Source organism: Oryx dammah, unplaced genomic scaffold (genome assembly GCF_014754425.2).
Source record: "Oryx dammah isolate SB20612 unplaced genomic scaffold, SCBI_Odam_1.1 HiC_scaffold_27, whole genome shotgun sequence".
In the NCBI taxonomy this organism is placed as follows: Eukaryota; Metazoa; Chordata; class Mammalia; order Artiodactyla; family Bovidae; genus Oryx; species Oryx dammah.
The window spans coordinates 98,839,456-98,853,672 of NW_024070211.1; the positions used below are offsets into that span (position 1 = coordinate 98,839,456).

The following is a 14,217-nucleotide window of genomic DNA, read 5'->3' on the forward strand; positions in this document are numbered from 1 at the left end:
TGCTAGTCAATGGACTGACTGCTTGCCTAGTATCAGATCTCAGACTTTCTTGCTCTTCATCTTTCATACTTTGTGCTTTTTGGTTGCAATATTTAAGGCTTTAGTAGAGTTCAAATTCATCGATTCACAAATGTCTTAAGACGTATCTCTTTTAGCATCAAGGATCTCTTATACCAGTAATCCCTTTCCGGACATTCCTGATGCAAATGTAGTAATACATATAGGGAGTTATTTTCTACCTAAAACTGTCTCTATTTTCATTAACACAATCCCAGAAAAGAACTATTATTCTAGGATAAAAGCAACAGATTCCAACAGATCTCAAATCTACAGAGAGTTCCTTTACTGTACATTTACAAAAGGTTCACTGAAAAAAGATTTGACAGATTGCTTGACTCCTTAAAAATAAATTTTAAGTGTCAGACATAATAGATAATATCATTTTGTTTCCTAACACCCCAATCAATACACTTAATTGCAAAATTAACTTTCTTTGTATGATGCTGCTGCTGCTAAGTCACTTTAGTCGTGTTCGATTCAGTGTGACCCCATAGACAGCAGCCCAACAGGCTCCTCTGTCCACAGGATTCTCTAGGCAAGAATACTGGAGTGGGTTGCCATTTCCTTTCTTTCCTTCTCTTTGTATGATGAATGTTGAACAAATTCATATTTATTCACATTCAAGTAGGAACCGCTTTAACAATTGTACCACAAAAGTAAATGCAAGTAAAATAGTTACGCATCACAAGAATAAAATTCATTATCGCATACTCAATTGGCCTCTTAAGTCACTTTTTTCTAGACTCAATTTCAATTCTCTATTACTCCAATTAACTGTTTTGAGAAAGAGTCTGCTTTTTTCTTAAAGCTCAAGACTAACAGAAATTCACTGTAGCTTAAAGTAGTACTTGTAGAAGATTAATGTTAGCCTCTTGATCCTTTCTAATTTGGCAAAAACTAAAATACTTTAGAATGATGCAGAAAAAATTTAATCTATTTACTAATTTATTCTGTAATTTGTTTAATTCACTAACGTTCCAAATCTTAAACACAAATGCAAAGCCAGTTCCTTACTTACTAGAGAGTATACAACATTTGTTTCCATTTATAATAATTGCCTTCCTAATTCAGCTTTTAGACCACAGAAATTAAATTACATTTCAATTTTAGCTTGAGCCTGATAGTTACAAAACTTATTTAATTGAAATTCAAAATTATCATAACTACTAAGTCCAAGACTCACCTTTTCAAAATTATTTCAGGCCGCTGACTGAATCCTGTAAGAATTTCTGATAGTTTATTTATCTGGCTATCACAGAACAGCATTCTATTCCTATTATTTTTACTATGCTCTTATTTTTTGCAACATTCTTTGCTGATATCTAAATTTTTTATATTGTCATGTGCTTCTCTGTGATAACATATTATTAAATTTTACTGTGAGAAAGGAATTATAAGATTCAAAATTCACCAGAACTTTCAAGAATAAAGAGTATATTACAAATTATAAAGGAAATAAGTTACTAGAGATATAAAAACAACTTTCACAGTATGGTCTGAGTACAAAACCATGTGATTCTAAGTATTTTCACAAAGTTATCGTTCTCTTAACTTTTTAAAAATCTTCCAAGACATTTAACTAGGTACACATACTGTAATTACTGTGTAATGAATGTATACACCTATACTTTAAAATGGTTTTCTATAACAACACTTTTTTGTTATTAGACTCTTCATTAACAATAAATTCCCTATGGACATCCCATTTCCTATGCTTATTAATTTTAAGATTTTACTATTGCATACTGATAATAATGTTGGGGGACACTATTAGAGCACAACACTAAAACTTCAAACTGTTTTTGACAAGGATGTAGTATTCAAAACACATGAACAACTCTTATAATTCAACAACAAACAGACAAACTGATTTTAAAGGGGGGAAAGAAGATATATAACCAATAAGCACTTGAAACTATCCTCCATGCTGCTGCTGCTGCTGCTAAGTCGCTTCAGTCGTGTCCGACTCTGTGTGACACCATAGACGGCAGCCCATCAGGCTCCACTGTCCCTGGGATTCTCCAGGCAAGAACACTGGAGTGGGTTGCCATTTCCTTCTCCAACGCATGAAAGTGAAAAGTGAAAGTGAAGTTGCTCAGTCGTGTCTAACTCTTAGCAACCTCATGGACTGCAGCCTACCAGGCTCCTCCGTCCATGGGATTTTCCAGGCAAGAGTACTGGGGTGGGGTGCCATTGCCTTCTCCGACTATGCTTCATATCATTAGGTAAATGCAAGTCAAAACCACAATGAAATACCACTTCACATCTATTGAACACCTATAATCAAGAAGATAGCTAGAAAACAGTGTTGACAAAGAGGTGAAGAAATTGGAAACCTCACACATTGCTTGTGGGAATGTAAAATAGCACAGCTGCTCTGGAAAACAGTCTGGCAGTTCCTCAAAATAGTAAATAGTAAAAAAAATATTCTTTTAATCATACACCCAAGGCAAATAAAAAGATACTCACACAAAAACTCATACATACATATTCATAGCAACATTATTGATAGTAGCCAAAAAATAGTAACAACCCAAATGTCCATCAACTGATGCATGAATAAAGAAAATGTGTTTCAGCCACACAGTGGAATATTATTCAGCCATAAAAAGGCATGAAGTACTTGTACATACAAAAACCTGGAGGTTAAATAAAAGAAACCGATACACAAGGCCACATGTTGTTTAGTTTCACTTACAAAAAAATGTCCAAAATAGATAAATCTTATTTCTACAAGAGATAGATTAGTAGTTGCCAAAAGGATAGAATGAGAAATGAACGGGGTTCTTTGGGGAAGACAAAAATGTTCTGAAATTATATAGTGGTTATACAATTTATACAATTCTATGAGTATATGAAAAAGCACTGAATTACACAGTTAAAAAAAAATGACTTGTACACTGAAAATTACAAAGCACTTTTGAAACAAGAAGATCTGAATAAACAGAAAAATATCCTATGCTTATGGATTAGAAGAATTAATACTGTTTAACATGACAATAATCTCCAATTTGACATAAATGGGTAACAAGCACATGGAAAACTGTTCAACATCACTAGACAGCAGAAAAATGCATATCAAAACCACAATGAGGGGCTTCCTTGGTGGTCCGGTAGTTAAGAATCTGCCTACTAATGCAGGGGACCCGGTTTGATTGCTCGTCTGGGAAGATCCCACATGCCACAAGGCAACTAAGCCCATGTGCCACAACTACTAAAGCCTGAGTACCCTAGAACTCATCCTCTGCAACAGGAGAAGCCACTGCGATGAGAAGCCCGTGCGCTGCAACTGAAGAGCAGTCCCCGCTCAATGCAACTAGGAAAGCCTGTGTGCAGTCAACAAAGACCTAGTACAGCCAAAAATAAATAATTTTTTTTAAAGAAAGAGATTACTTAACAAAAAAAAAAAAAAGCACAGTTGCTTTAGAAAACAATCTTGGCAGTTCTTCAAATGCAAGCATAGAGCTACCATGCTGCTGCTGCTGCTAAGTCGCTTCAGTCGTGTCCGACTCTGTGCGACCCCATAGACAGCAGCCTACCAGGCTCCTCCATCCATGGGATTTTCCAGGCAAGAGTACTGGAGTGGGTTGCGACTGCCTTCTCCAAGAGCTACCATAAGACCCACCAATTCCACCTGAACAAGTTTTATATTTTTGATGTATTTGTATCTAGACTACATCAATTCTCAAATACACAACATTTCCAGGACTAGGGGAGGGATAGGGAAGAGTATGGGAGCTGATGGCCTATTTAATTTGTCATCTTAAGAGTCAGATGCTTTTTCAGAGTTAAAGCATATATAGTCAAATATTGCCCATTACACACACCAAGGGTTTAGCTGGTAAGGGTCTTTTCTTTCTAAGCAAAGAAATTTAATAACACTCACTCCCAGCCTCCAATTACAAAAGACTATGTCTTTTTCTGGTTAAGTTCTGTGGATATAAATCAGTAACATCCAAGAAAACTCAAAATAGATGCCCACATAAAACTTGTACATGAATGTTCAAAGTAGCATAATTTAAAAAACCTTAAAAATGAGAACAATCTAAATTCAATCAACTGATGAATGGATGAGTAAAAGGTGATAACTTATATAATATTTATAATTATTATTATTATATTATTCAGCTATAAAAATGAAGTACTAATATATACTACAACATTTATGAATCTTTGAGAACATGCTAAGCAAAGAGGCCAGGCACAGAAGGCCTTGACATTATATGAAATGTCAAGAACAGGCAAATCCTTACGGACAAAAAGTAGATTAGTGGTTGCCGGGAGCTAGAGAGAAAGGAAATAGGAATGACTGCTAATGGGCATGGGGTTTCTTTCTGAAGTGGTAAAATTGTTCTGGAATTAGACAGTTGTGATGGCTGTACAAATCTGTGAATAGTATACTAAGAGTCACTTATTACACTACTTTACACTTGTAAAAAGGTGAATTATATTGCAACTTAAAAAACACGTTTTAAAAATTAGTTACATGGTGGCTTTAATTACCTAAAAAATAGTATGTAACATTTCTTTTCTATAATCTACTAAAAACATACTCTTCTTTATACAAAAGCATATTCCAGAATAACTAATGTGCTAGAATAAGAATACTAAGAGGAAACCATTAATGCAATTAAAACCAATCTCATAGTAAATTATTAAAAGTTGTTTTTAAGACTTTTTTTCACTAGTCTTACCTATTTTCAAATCATCAGCTAGACTTTCTTTTGTAAGATTCAATAATTCTCTTCCATCAATGTTATTCATTTTGAAAATATCAACGAGGTCTTCTAAACCTTCAGCACAAAGCCAGTTTGAGACATCATCCTCTGACCAATTTTCAGTAAATTGCTTTGGTTGATCTGGGATCTTTGCTTAAAAAACAAAAGAACACTCATAAACAAAAAGGTAAGTTAAATAATAAGCAAAAGTACATCCTTTATAAAGATTCTCCTGCATGTGTGCTAAATGGCTTCAGTTATGTCCAACTCTTTGTGACCCTATGGACTGTAGCCCTCCAGGCTCCTCTGTCCGAGGGACTCTCTGGCAAGAATACTGGAGTGGGTTGCCATGCCCTCCTCCAGGGGACCTTCCAGACCCAGGGACTGAACCCACATCTCTTTAAGTCTCCTGCACTGGCAGGTGGGTTCTTTACCCCAGCACCACCTGGGAAGCCCAACATAAAGATTCTCACTTTGTACTAAAAAGTAAACAAAATGTTCTTAAATCTGTGTTTTCTACTTTAACATCTTAAAAAAATTTTTTTAATCAAACACTACATATAATTAAAGCATTATTTAATTAAATGCTACTCTTTTGGAGCTTTTTTCACTCCAGAAAATGGTTTTTCATTATATAAAACTGGCATTAGCAGACAGAAGTATTATATTTAATCTGTCATCTGTATATCAGCACCACTAGTTAGCTAATTTTGACAGTGACAAAAATAAAACTTCTAAATTGTGTTAATGCTGCTTAATGAAACTAAAAATGAAACCACTGGGATAAAACAATCATTTCTACTTTGTCCTAGGCTATATTTATTAATATCTGAAAAATCAGTACAGAGTATAAATAAAGCTTACAAAACTATGGGAGGTATGATGTAACTGAGTGTGCACTCAAAAGCATTTACCAACAGTTTTAACATAGACAACTGGGTTAACTTTAACACTGGGTTCTCTAAAATTACTTTTAAGTTATATTAACTTTTGATATATGCTTTATATTGAAAAAAGCAACATGAATAATTTGTCAAAAAATTACTGAATTTCTGATTTTAATGGTGAATGGTGGTGTTGTTGTTAAACATGATATCCTTACTAACCTTGGCAAAGTGTTTCCGTGTCAAATTGCCAGATCTTCACTGTTTTGTCCATTGAACCAGTAGCAAGTAAAAGGATATTGGGTGCAAAGGCACAAGTTGTGACATACCTAGTTAATAAAAACAACTATTATATATCCTTAGACCAATTTTTAAATTACATTAATACAAAGCAAGGTTAAGTTCAGACCTGGTGTGCTGAGTCAGGGTGTGAAGTATATTCTCAGTAATCTGAAAAAATAGCAGAACAAACAGCTTTATATTTACTCAGGCAAGATTAAAGTTACTAACAAAGACTTGCTTGACCTGAATGGTTAATATATTCTATGTATTCCAATATTATTGAGTCATTAATATAAGCTGAAACTTATCCAATGCATGGATAATAGCATTTATAACTAATAATATCAAGTACTTATTTTATTCTTTCTCAATTATTACTACTGCTGTCTGCTAAAAATTTTAGATTAATATAGTCCTGGCTGATTTGTCTTTAACTAACAGTAACTATGAAATAATTTGTATTTTTGTTATGGCATTTGACTTGTACCCACTACAGACCAGTGAGTAGAAATTAATCACTTCAATTCTGAGTGCACTTAGCTGGCCATCCAGTATCTAAATGTATTTAACTGAGACTCATATACATATTTTATGGAGGAAATTTAATGTTTTAGCTGTTTCTGTGAAACTTTTCATGAAAGCTTTCTGAGAAATAGTAAGGATCTACTTCACCTCATTGAGTACTCTTTCCCGTTTCCTGCCAGAACTCTCAGTGACTGGAACTTCCATGAACAGGACTAACTTATTAGCTTCCTTACTTGCCACACACTCACTCTGATGATTCACATCTCTATTTCATTTGCTGGCATAGCTACAATCTAAATTCAACCACTGTAAGGGTCCACTCAACAGTGATTTCTCGCGGAAAATATTTTCACAGTATATTAAACATTCATTTTCTTCCACCCAGTCTTTAGTCACATGCATCTAACAACTCCCATTTCGCCAAATCCATTATAACCTACTCTTCTTTATACTAGTCTCTAAACCCAGCTGCAACTCTAAAGCAGTGGGTCACTTTCAGCTTTCAGCTATGCCCTACCAAAACCTTTGAATATATAGTAACAAAATATTAGAAATGATACCTAGAAGTATAGTCTTACCCTCCAGTAAATAACCCTTTGTTGTTATGAAATCCTGGTGTAAGAGTTTAAGAATAACTGATTTAAAGTGATTTTTTGGATACTGGTGCTCTTTAAATTGTTTTTTTTTTTTTTATCAGATTAAATATCTGTCTATCTTAAAACCATTATTGAAATATTTCAGGGCTTGACCCAGAACCAACACCTTACTTACATAACTATTTTAGCATTTCTGAAATGTACATATTATCTTTTTAGGCACCAACATTTTCCTTATCCTGCCTAACTCAACTTGAAATTCAGCAGCCTAACAAGCAAACAAAATTTACAAAGATCACACAAGATGTGAAGTACTTACAGTATCATACACTATAACTGACTTATCCACTGATCTTTAAGAGAAAAAAAAAAGGATCATGAGTGAAAAGTTCTACAAAAATGAAGTACAGTATTTGTATATTTAAATCATTTTATAACTTTTAAGGCTGGAATTTTGATATGCACACATTCAGAATAGAGTCTATTTTTCATTGTATAAAACTTATTTTAAAAAACTGTATGCCATATACCAAATTTATCAGAAAGTTATATAAACTTTATTAAACACCAGCACATGTTATTTATACTATATAGCCCTAGACAGAGTAAGCATTTATAATGAATAAATAAGATAATTTCATATGATGTTAATAACTCAAAGGGAAAAACCACTACAAGGGACACCTATCAGTTGCTACTTGATTTTTATTCTGGATAGCATTATTCTTTATTATTGACATGGCTGTGCCTTAATTACTAGTCGGTATGTATGTGACTCATTTTTTAAAACTGTAATTCTAAAATTTATTTAGACCCTACACGATTTCTTTCAGTGAATAAAAATTAAAACAACTATCTGGGATTATTCTAGTGGTGGAAAAAAATTATCATACAAAGAAAAATGCAAAACTGTAACAAATTACATAATCGAAAACAACAGATAAATGTGTTTGTATGTGGTATTTTCCCCTCTTCGGATACAGTTATGCCACCATATGTTGCAAGGTGAGAAAACATAACAAGTGTTACTGCTCTCTATACAATCTTAACAGCATTTTTATTATTATTAAAAGTAGCTGATTACAGTCTGACCACAGGAGTCACACCTATTATAAGGCTTAATATTTCTTTGAAAATTCCTTATTTAGTAATCTCATAGCATTGGTAATGGATTTTGACAATAGAATCTTTGTCATAAGTTCAAAATAGAAATTAAGACTTTGTTCAAACATAAAATGAAACACAAGTGAGAAGCGTATAGATGCATTCTGGATGGTAAAAAAAAAGAATTAGAGCATTAAATGCTAAATCAAAAAACAGCCTAAAAACACTGAAAATATTAGCAGCTAATAGGCATAGCCAGACATGATGTACACACACTCTTGTGTGCGTGTGAGCTAAGACACTTTAGTTGCATCCAGCTCTTTGAGACACGATGGACCGTAGCTTGCCAGTCTCCTCTGTTCATGGGCTTCTCCAGCAAGAATACTGTAGTGGGTTGCCATTTCCTTCTCCACGGGATCTTCCCGAGCTAGGGATCAAACCTGTGTTTCTCACATTTCCTGCACTGGCAGGTAGGTTCTTTACCACTAGCATCACCTGGGAAGCCCCAAAGACACTATGTATCCTCAATTCTTCACGGTATAAGGTATTATAACTGGAATATCTGAAATTCTTAGGGAAAACTTTATTACTTCTTACCATCCTTAAACAGAAAGGAAATTCTATTTTCTGAGATTACCACTAGTACAATTAAAACTAACTCATCCCAATGATGTGTATCACTTGAGAAGCTAGATCATCAGTAAATGATCCTGTAGGCAACAGACACACACAATAAAAATGAAACAGGTTCACTTGCTGATGAGGAATAAAAACGAATCTGAGAAGCAAAAGGCCAAGCATGAAGAACTCTTTGAGTCTACAGAATCTGAACAAGAAAAATAGAGATTAGGGGCAGAGACCTGCAGACCCTTAAAGACTAAAAGGACTTCAAACTTACCTCCTATTTGAAAGAGGTATAATGAAATTTGATAACTGATTAGATATGGAGGGAAGGAGATTGCTATTATGGAAAAATAGTTTTCAGTTTTTGAGATTTGGGTTTCAGAGACAAAGAAAAAAATTATAACCACTATAAACAGACATAAAATACCTTGAAATTACTAAATATAAAACCTCAAAGTAGTCCCTGAATAGAACCTGCACCAATATCAAATAAATGCTCTAAATATTTGGTGCCCCAGTTTATACATATCCTGCCTTTGCTACATAGAACTCTTTCAGTACTCACATTCCACCACACTCTGCCCTGTCACGTTGACCCCCCCTTTCTCCCTTATAAAGGATGCATTAGTTGCCAAGTCTTTTGTTACTCCTTTCCCACCATTTTATGGCACTCTAAAATTTCAACTCTGCTTACAGAAGAGTACAAGAGAAACTAAAGAACAAACAAGCAGATATGAATCACTAAAAGGAATCAACAGCAGAATAGCTGAGACAGAAGAAAGGATAAATAATCTAGAGGACATAATGGTGGAAATCACTGTCACAGAACACAGAAAAAAGAATGAAAAGAAATGAAGACAGCCTAAGAGATCGCTGGGACAACACTAAAATGCACCAACATTTGAACTATAGGGGTCCCAGAAGGAGAAGAGAGAAAGAAAGGACATGAGGGATTATTTGAAGAGGTAATAGCTGAAAACTTCCTGAACATGGGAAAGGAAGTAGTCAACCAAGTCCAGGAAGGACAGAGAGCCCCAGGAAGGATAAACCCGAGGAGGAACACACCAAGATACATAGCAATAAAAGGGACAAAAATTAAAGAGAGAAAATATTAAAAGCAACAAGGGAAAAAATGACAACATACAAGGGAGCTCCCATCAAGCTATCAGCTGATTTCTCAACAGAAACTCTACAAACCAGAAAGGAATGGCATGATATGTTTAAAGTGAAGAGAGGGAAGAACCTACAACCAAGAATACTCTACCCAGCAAGACTCTCCTTCAGCTCTGATGGAGAAATCAAAAGCTTTCCAGAAAAGCAGAAGTTAAGAGAATTCAGCACCACCAAATCAGCTTTACAACAAATGATAAAGGACTGTTTCTAGACAGGAAACACAAGAGAAGGAAAAGACCTACAGAAAGTAAGTGAGTGAAGTCACTCAGTCGTGTCCGACTCTTTGCGACCCTGTGGACTGTAGCCCACCAGGCTCCTCTGCCCATGGGATTCTCCAGGCAAGAATACTGGAGTGGGTTGCCATTTCCTTCTCCAGGGGATCTTCCCGACCCAGGGATCAAACCCAGGTCTCCTGCATTGCAGGCAGACGCTTTAACCTCTGAGCCACCAGGGAAGCCCACAGAAAGTAAACCCAAAACAATTAAGAAAATGGTAACAGGATCATACATATCAATAATTATCTAAAATATAAGTGGATTAAATGCACCAAAAAAACACAGACTGGCTGGGTGGATGAAAACATGTGCATATACGTACACTTACCACTGACCCCCTGAATTGTATGTAATTATCTTATATAGTTAGGTTAATCATGTTCCCATTATGGCTTGCAACTGTACTTTTAACTTTTACCTGGCTATTGATTTGTTAAAACTGATAAACATCTTTTACTTTTGTGATTATGTAACTATTACTCACTTAATACCATTGTATCATGATTGGTCAACAGAAAAATAATAGACCTCTATCTCACCAAAGCTAGGATCTAATAGAAAAACCTGTAATCACTTTTTAAAATCCGGATGCGTACTAGAATTATCTTGAAATTTTTTAAAAAATACAAATGCTCAGGTATTGCTTTTCTCTAAAGCTTCAGATGTTTCCAATGAGCAGTCATGTTTAAAAGCAACTGGACTATATGATAATCTTTTATCTAGTCTGTTTCACTTTTCTATTTCACATTCAGCACTGGGCTGCAGTCCATGGGGTCGCTACGAGTCGGACACGACTGAGCGACTTCACTTTTCCCTTTCATGCATTGGAGAAGGAAATGGCAACCCACTCCAGTGTTCTTGCCTGGAGAATCCCAGGGATGAGGGAGCCTGGTGGGCTGCTGTCTATGGGGTCGCACAGAGTCGGACATGACTGAAGCGACTTAGCAGCAGCAGCAGCAGCTCTCATTTCATTTAGCTTATGTTCTCAATTTCTCCATCTTTCTTTCATGTTCTTTCTCAAGCCTTCAGCAAGTGTAGTAGAAAAGCTTTTGTATACATATATATAAATATGTATAATATAAATATTTTAGAAAACTTATGAATTTTTGCCTAACTAAAAATATTATGACATTTTTATTCCATTTGTCTGACTTAGTGTGAATAAAATGGTAGATTTCTAATTAAAAATAGATGTGCAACAAAAATTTACTGTATAGTATAGGGAATTATAGTCAATATCTTGTAGTAACCTATGATGGAAAAAAATTTCAAAAATAATATGTGTTTTGTATAACTGAATCACCTTGCTGTGAACCTGAAACGTTGTAAGTCAACTATACTTCAGTAAAATACATATATTTAAAAAAAGATTAGTATTCAAAATAGATGTCACAACATAAGAGTCCACTTTGCTATTAAAGGGCTGCAAATCTGTTTCTGAGCTTCTTCAATAGCAATTCAAAAAAGGAAACACCATCTGTATACAGTTTAAGACAGAAACACAAACCAAATGCTCGGGAAAGGGATGTCAGTTGTTTAGACTGATATCTATAGGAATTATTTCCCACAAAGTCTTTTTAGAGATGATTCCATGAAACATAATCCCCAACAACTCATCCGGAATGAACATAAGTTTCAAAGAGCTGTTTCATAATGTTCCTCAATATAGATCAACAGCTAAAACTTAACCCAGAAAAAGCGGAAGTCAGAAAATCAGAGGATAAACTAATGTTACGTTTTATACACATGCCCAATGCTCTGGATTACAAAAAATAATACATAAAAATAATTGGGAAAAGAGTATATCAAGGATGTATATTGTCACCCTGCTTATTTAACTTATATGCAAAGTTCATCATGCAAAATGCTAGCCTGGATGAATCACATGCTGGAATCAAGATTGCAGGGAGAAATATCAACAACCTCAGATATGCAAATGATACCACTCTAATGGCAAAAAGCAAAGAGAAACTAAACAGCCTCTCGATGAAAGTGAAAGAGTGAAAAAGTTGGCTTAAAACTCAACATTCAAAAAATAAAAGTCATGGCATCCAGTCCCATCATTCCATGGAAAATAGATGGGGAAACAAATGGAAACAGTGACAGATTTTATTTTCTTGGGCTCCAATGTCACTGCAAATGGTGACTGCAGCCATGAAATTAAAAAATGCTTGCTCCTTGGAAGTAAAGTTATGACAAACTCAACAGCATATTAAAAAAACAGACATCACTTTGCCAACAAAGTTCCACACAGTCAAAGCTATGGTTTTTCCAGTAGTCATGTACAGATTTAACAGTTGGACAATAAAAAAGGATGAGCACCAAAGAATTGATGCTTTCAAACTGTGGTGCTGGAGAAGACTCTTGAGAGTCCCTTGGACAGCAAGGAGATCAAACCAGTCTACCCTAAAGGAAATCAACCTTGAATATTCACTGGAAGGACTGATATCGAACAGCTGAAGCTCCAACACTGTGGCCACCTGATGTGAAGAGCCAATTCGCTGGTAAGTCCCTGATGCTGGGAAAAATTAAGGGCAGGAGGAGAAGGAGGCAACAGAGGATGAGATGGTTGGATGGCATCATTGACACAATGGACATGAATTTGAGCAAGCTCCAGGAGAGAGTGAAGGATAGGGAAGCCTAGCGAGCTGCATTCCCTGGGGTCATAAAGAGTCAGACATGACTTAGAGACTGAACAACAATATCACTGGAATATACATTTAATATACCTAGACTGAGCAATTATTGTGCCCCAAATATAAGTAATAAATGCTTCGCCTGCATTTTCTTAGTTAAGCTTCATAACAATCTTATGAGGAAAGTATTCTGATTTTCCCCATTTTATAATTTAGAGAAATGAAGCTGAGAGAAGATATGGAACTAGACTTGTTCAAGGTTGCACTGCTAGTACATGGCAGGGCTGGGATTAAAACTCAGTACCCGTGTTTCTGGATTTTACACTTCCTAGACCATCTCCTATAAATGCACTAAAATTAAAACTGATCCATACTGAGTACACATCTTGGCAGTTTTAGCCTAAAAACATATAAAAAATATATGGCATGGTTATTCAGATTTCACTACAGTTTTCGTAAGACATCTCTTTTTCAAGTCATGTAATATCTGATAACCCTCATGATAAACTAATGTGGGTTCTGTCCAGCTAACTAACTTGTTCAACAGTTTTGTTAACAATGTTGTAGAGAGTACAGAGAAATAAATGACAATTTGAGTTTTGGAAAGGTGACCTTAAGCCTTCTCACGATAGTCATTGCTGAGTGAGAGAGGGTGGTTGTTAAGCTACTACTAATTTATGACAATAAAATTCTGTTCTCTACATTTATAAAAGAAAAAAACATAAATAAGCATCTTGTTGAGAAGAGGGGAACATTTACTTCCCACTCTTTCAGGAATAAGATTTCTGGTCTGTATTCTCCCTTCTTTGCTTAGCAGAAAAGGAATGACATGTGACTGTAAAGTCTGGGGAAGACACTGGGCCATGTGGCTCAGCCTCTCCTGGATTTTCTTTTTTTCTGATCTGCCCTTGCGGGCAAAGTATGAAGTGGTACATTCCATTCAAGAACAGGTAAGCAAGTTGACCGCAGTTCTACAGTCCTGTTATCTAGTGTGTCTACCTAGTATTCTCTCTTATTAGTTTTCCACTCGAGAAGAAAAAAGGGTGTTCCTTTTGAACTCAACTTTTAACAATGATGGCCATTCTCAAACTGATTTCCAAAGAATTCTAACTACTAGAACAGAGAATTTTGGAAAAAGGCAGCCTCCATTTGGATTACAAAGACAGACTCTTCCTGCTGGAATAGAAGCTAATTCATAAAATATTAATTTTATCTGGCTGGATCAAGAGAAGTAAGCAGGAAACAAAATACAAATTCTGCTAAGGGGCTAGAGGAAAATGAACAGAGGAGAGATGTGAGGAAGATGGAGAGAAAAAGTTCCTACACATTTTGCTCGATGA

General features: G+C 35.3%; 1 protein-coding gene across 4 annotated transcripts in view; it reads right to left on the reverse strand.

Moving 5' to 3' along the window:
* Window positions 1–14,217, reverse strand: part of WDSUB1 (WD repeat, sterile alpha motif and U-box domain containing 1) — a 72,911-nt gene that overhangs the window by 33,807 nt on the left and 24,887 nt on the right. For all 4 annotated transcript variants that reach the window (XM_040229149.1, XM_040229150.1, XM_040229152.1 and 1 more), the window contains 4 exons: window positions 7,385–7,418; window positions 6,072–6,112; window positions 5,885–5,991; window positions 4,755–4,931 (listed from right to left, as the gene is read on the reverse strand). In XM_040229149.1, the coding sequence (XP_040085083.1) occupies window positions 4,755–4,931; window positions 5,885–5,991; window positions 6,072–6,112; window positions 7,385–7,418 (359 nt within the window). The remainder of the gene's footprint in view (window positions 1–4,754; window positions 4,932–5,884; window positions 5,992–6,071; window positions 6,113–7,384; window positions 7,419–14,217) is intronic.